At 53.5% G+C, this 4600-nt stretch overlaps 1 protein-coding gene across 1 annotated transcript in view; it reads right to left on the reverse strand.

The window, feature by feature from the left end:
* Positions 1 to 4600, reverse strand: part of EMH_0033690 (uncharacterized protein) — a gene marked incomplete at both ends in the record, with an annotated part of 8549 nt that overhangs the window by 3012 nt on the left and 937 nt on the right. The window contains 5 exons of the mRNA XM_013494780.1: positions 265 to 306; positions 457 to 498; positions 643 to 734; positions 924 to 2127; positions 2580 to 4578. Of these exons, the coding sequence (XP_013350234.1) occupies positions 265 to 306; positions 457 to 498; positions 643 to 734; positions 924 to 2127; positions 2580 to 4578 (3379 nt within the window). The remainder of the gene's footprint in view (positions 1 to 264; positions 307 to 456; positions 499 to 642; positions 735 to 923; positions 2128 to 2579; positions 4579 to 4600) is intronic.

A 4600-nucleotide genomic window follows, 5' to 3' on the forward strand; every position in this document is an offset into this window, starting at 1 on the left:
AAAGCAAAACAATAAAAATAAATAAAATAAATAAAGACAAAGACAAAGACAAAGACAAAGACATACCTGTATACGCGTATGAGGGTCTAGATAGAGCATAGAGTCTCCTTTATAACAAATACAAAAAAAATAAAAAAATAAAAAAAAAAGAGAAAAAGAGGAGAAAAAAACCAGAATAAAACAGAACAAAGACAAGCAAAATAAAATAAATAAAGACAAAGACAAAGACAAAAAAATAAAGACAAAGACAAAGACAAAGCATACCTGTATCCTTGTATGCGGATTTAGATAGAGCATAGAATCTCCCTGAAACCCGATACAGAAAAAATAAAAAAATGAAAAAAAAAAAAAGAGGAGAAAAAAGCAAAACAAAACAGAACAAAGACAAACTAAAAAAAACTAAAACAATAAATAAATAAATAAATAAATAAATAAAAAACAAAGACAAAGACGCACCTGTATGCGTGTATGCGGGTCTAGATAGAGCATAGAATCTCCCTGAAACCCGATACCGAATATAAAATAAAAAAATAAAAAAATAAAAAAAAAAGAGAAAAAGAGGAGAAAAAAGCAAAATAAAACAGAACAAAGACAAACAAAATAAAATAAATAAAATAAATAAAGACAAAGACAAAGACGCACCTGTATGCGTGTATGCGGATCTAGATAGAGCATAGAATCTCCCTGAAACCCGATACAAAAGAAGGCCTGCTGTCTCCTGCCGGCTATCATGCCTACACTCCAGGGCAGAGACAAATAAGAGAGAAGGGGCCGTATATATATTTCATTTACCCCGTCCCCGCTGCATACTTTAAGAGGAAACAGCAGCAGACAGCCTCGACGCCATCTATCTTGTCTTTGTCTTTGTCTTTGTCTTTGTCTTTGTCTTTGGTTTTTATTTTTTTTTGGAATTAAATTTTCACTGTCTTTGGGTGATGATCTGCTGCTGCGTCTGCTGCTGCGATCCTGCATGCTAGGAACCCTCATCCTGCTGCTCCTGCTGCTGCTGCTGCTGCTGCTGTTGTTGCTGCTGCTGGGGGTGCTGTTGCTCGGGATGCTGCTGCTGGGGATGGTTCTGTTGTTGCTGGTTTTGCTGCTGCTGCTGCTGCTGCTGCTGCTGCTGCTTATTGGAGCCGGTAGGGGGGGGACAGAACTGCTGCTGCGAGATTTAGGGCTGCTGCTGTGTTTGCTGCTGCTGCTGCTGCTGCTGCTGCTGCTGCATAATGTCTTGTTGCTGCTGCTCCTCTTGCTGCTGCCGCTGTTGCTGCAGCTGTAAGGTGATACACCCTGTAATGGGTCGCTAGCTGCTGCTGCTGCTGCTGCTGGTGTTGCTGCTGCTGCTGGTGTTGCTGCTGCTGCTGGTGTTGCAGCGGCAGGAGAAACGGGAGGAGGAGCAGCAGCAGCGCCTGCTGCTGGTGCTGCTGCTTCTCTAGATCGCAGCAAGGCATCCGCTGTCTTGCGCCTCCTGCTGCTGCTGCTGCTGCTGCTGCTGCTGCTGCTGCTGCTGCTGCTGTCTCTATCGCTAGCCCATCGGGGAGACGGCGGCCAAGCAGCAGCGGGAGCAGCTGCTGCTATATCCGCAGCAGAACAGCATTCTCTTCTTTCTGCTGCTGCTGCTGCTGCTCCTGCTGCTGCTGCTGCTGCTGCTGCTGCTGCTGCTGGTAGAGCGGGGCTGCTCGCCGGGCGGCTTGCAGACAGCCCGAAGTCCTCTTCGCTTCTCCCCATAACATTGAAGTCGCTGCTGCTGTTGCTGCTGCTGCTGAGGCTGCTGCTGCTGCTGCTGCCGCTGCTGCTGCTGCTGCTGTTGCTGCTGCTGCTGCTGCTGCGACCTTCTGTTGGTGAGAGCGACACTGAGGGCACGTCCTCCCAGTCATCTTCACGGCATTGCTGCTGCTGCTGCTGCTGCTGCTGCTGCTGCTGCTCTGGTTGCTGCTGCTGCTGCTGTTCTTGCTGCTGGTTGTGGTGCTTGTGCTGTTTGTGGTGGTGTGATCGTCTTGCTGCTGCTGTTGTAGCAGCAGCAGCAGCAGCAGAAGCAGCAGCAGGTGCTGTTGCTGCTAGCCTGCACTGTCTATCTATCTCCTCTATATCCATCACCCCATCAGTATCTAGGTATACATACACCTCGCCCTATACACACACACACAGCAGCAGCAGCAGCAGCAGCAACACACCATGCAGCAGCAGCAGCAGCAGCAACACACCATGCAGCAGCAGCACCAGCAGCAGAAACAGCAGTAGCAGCAATAGCAACAGCAACGGGAGCAGCAGCAGCAAAAGCAACAGCAGCAACAGCAGCACTAACAGGTGCAACAAGACAGCAGCATCTAACACTACTACTACTACTACTACTACTACTGCTGCTGCTGCTGCTGCTGCTGCTGCTGCTGTTACAGCAGCAGCAGCAACAGCAGCAGCAGAATATTTCTGCTGCAGTTTAAAAAGTGTGCATATCATCATCAGCAGCAGCAGCAGCACAACCACCCCGCGCTCCCACTCCCACTCCCACTCCCACTCCCGCTGCTCCCGCTGCTGCAGCAGCAGCAGCAGCTGCTGCTGCTGCTGCTGCTGCTGCTGCTTACAGCTGTAAAGGGCGAGGACTCAACGAGCAGCTTGATTGCTGCTGAGGCCGTTGTGGGGCCGAACCAGTCCCCAGCAAATTTTATTATAGCAGCAGAATGCACCGCGCTCACTCCTCTGTCTAGCACGACAGCAGGGGGACCCCCTGCTGCTGCTGCTGCTGCTGCTGCTGCTGCTGCTGTCTGCTGCTGCTGCTGCTGCTGAGGAGGAGGAGGAGGAGGAGGAGGAGGTGGGGGGTGCTGCGGATGGTGTGGGGGATGCTCATGCTGCTGCACACCAGACGGATGGTATACCTGCTGCTGCTGCTGCTGCTGCTGCTGCTGATGGAACGCAACATGCTGCTGCTGCTGCTGCTGCTGCTGCTGCTGCTGTATCGCCGCGGGGAGAGCAGCAGAAGGCAAAAATGCTGCGTCGGTAGGCACTGCTGCTGCTGCTGCTGTTGCTGCTGCTGCTGCTGTTGCTGCTGCTGCTGCTGCGTCTGCTGCTGCTGCCTCGATTTGTGCTGCAGATTTGCTTGCTGTCATATGTTCAGCTGCTGCTGCTGAGGGTGCTTCTCCTGCTGCTGCTGCTGCTGCTGCTGCTGCTGCAGCTGCTGCTGCGCCAGCTACTGCAGGCGCTGCTGCAGATGCAGCAGACACGGGGCCAGCACCATCCTCATGCGTTGCAGCAGCAGCAGCAGCAGCAGCAGCAAGTGGAGTATTATCTGTTGCTGCTGCTGCTGCTGTTGGATCTGCTGCAGCAGCCGCTGCAGCTGCTTTTGCTGCAGCAGCAAATGCTCCATGGCGTTGCTGCAGCAGCAGTGTTTTTTCAGTTACACTTTGCTGCTGCAGCAGGTCCTCTTCTGCTTCTGCTGCTGCTGCTGCTGTTGCTGCTGTTGCTGCTGCTGCTGCTGCTGCTGCAGTGTGTTGCTGCTGCATGTGCATCCGTTTTTCTTTCTTTTCTGTATCAGTTGCTGCATCTCTGTGTCTGTGTCTTTGCTGCCCCTCCCGCTGCCTCTCCCTCTCCCTCTCCCTGTCCCGCTGCTGCTGCTGCTGCTGCTGCTGCTGCTGCTGCTGCTGCTGCAGCAAAGCTTCTTCTGCTGCCATGCGGCCATAGAGAGCCCGCGCCCAGCCCACGCCGCCGCCAGCAGCTCTTACAAAAGAAAATATAGAAAAAGGATATTCATCAGGGGGAGAGGGAACGTCAAGGAACCACCGCAGCAGATCTACTTCGGTGTATGTCTTGCTGCTGCTGCTGCTGCTGCTGCTGCTGCTGCTGCTGCTGTTGCTGTTGCTGCTGCTGCTGGTGGTTGTGGTGGTGGTGGTGGTGGTGCTGAAGGGGTCCTCTTGGTGGTTTAGGTAGGGAACTGCAAAAGGGATTGAGCCGTCGGTATCTTCTTCTTGCTGCTGCTGCTGCTGCTGCTGCTGCTGCTGCTGCTGCTGCTGCTGCTGCTGCTGTTGTTGCTGCTGCAGTTCTTCTTGTGGTTTACCAGTTGCTGCGCCCGAGAATCCTTGTTCATATCTCCCAATGCTGCTGCTGCTTCTGTTGCTGCTTCTGCCTCCTGCTGCTGCTGCTGTTGCTGCTGCTGCTGCTGCTGCTGCTGCTGCTGCTGGGCCTGACTCAAAGAAATGCCGCCGCAGCGCCTGCAGCAGCAGCATCTGAGCTGTCCGGATGGTGCAACCCCACCCCACGTCGCTGGTGATAGCGATCCAGCTCCTCTCTAACACCATAGGTGGGTTGCTGCTGCTGCTGCTGCTGCTGCTGCTGCTGCTGCTGCTGGTGCTGGTGCTGCTGCTGGTGCTGCTGCTGCTGTCTGCAAGGGGGTTTATGGGGATCGGCGTGGTGCTGCTATCGGCTCCTCCGTTCCCGCTGCTGCTGCTGGTGTTGCTGCTGCTGCTGCTGCTGCTGCTGTTGCTGCTGGTGGCGTTGCAGGTGTTGTTAGTGTTGCAGCATGGGTCAGCAGCAGCAGCAGCAGCAGCAGCAGCAGCTTCTTCTGGTGATGCTGCTGGTCTGCGTCTCTCGCTGCAGCAACGATAGAGAGGAG

Source organism: Eimeria mitis, genomic scaffold, assembly GCF_000499745.2.
Source record: "Eimeria mitis Houghton genomic scaffold, Emh_scaff1282, whole genome shotgun sequence".
Classification (NCBI taxonomy): Eukaryota; Apicomplexa; class Conoidasida; order Eucoccidiorida; family Eimeriidae; genus Eimeria; species Eimeria mitis.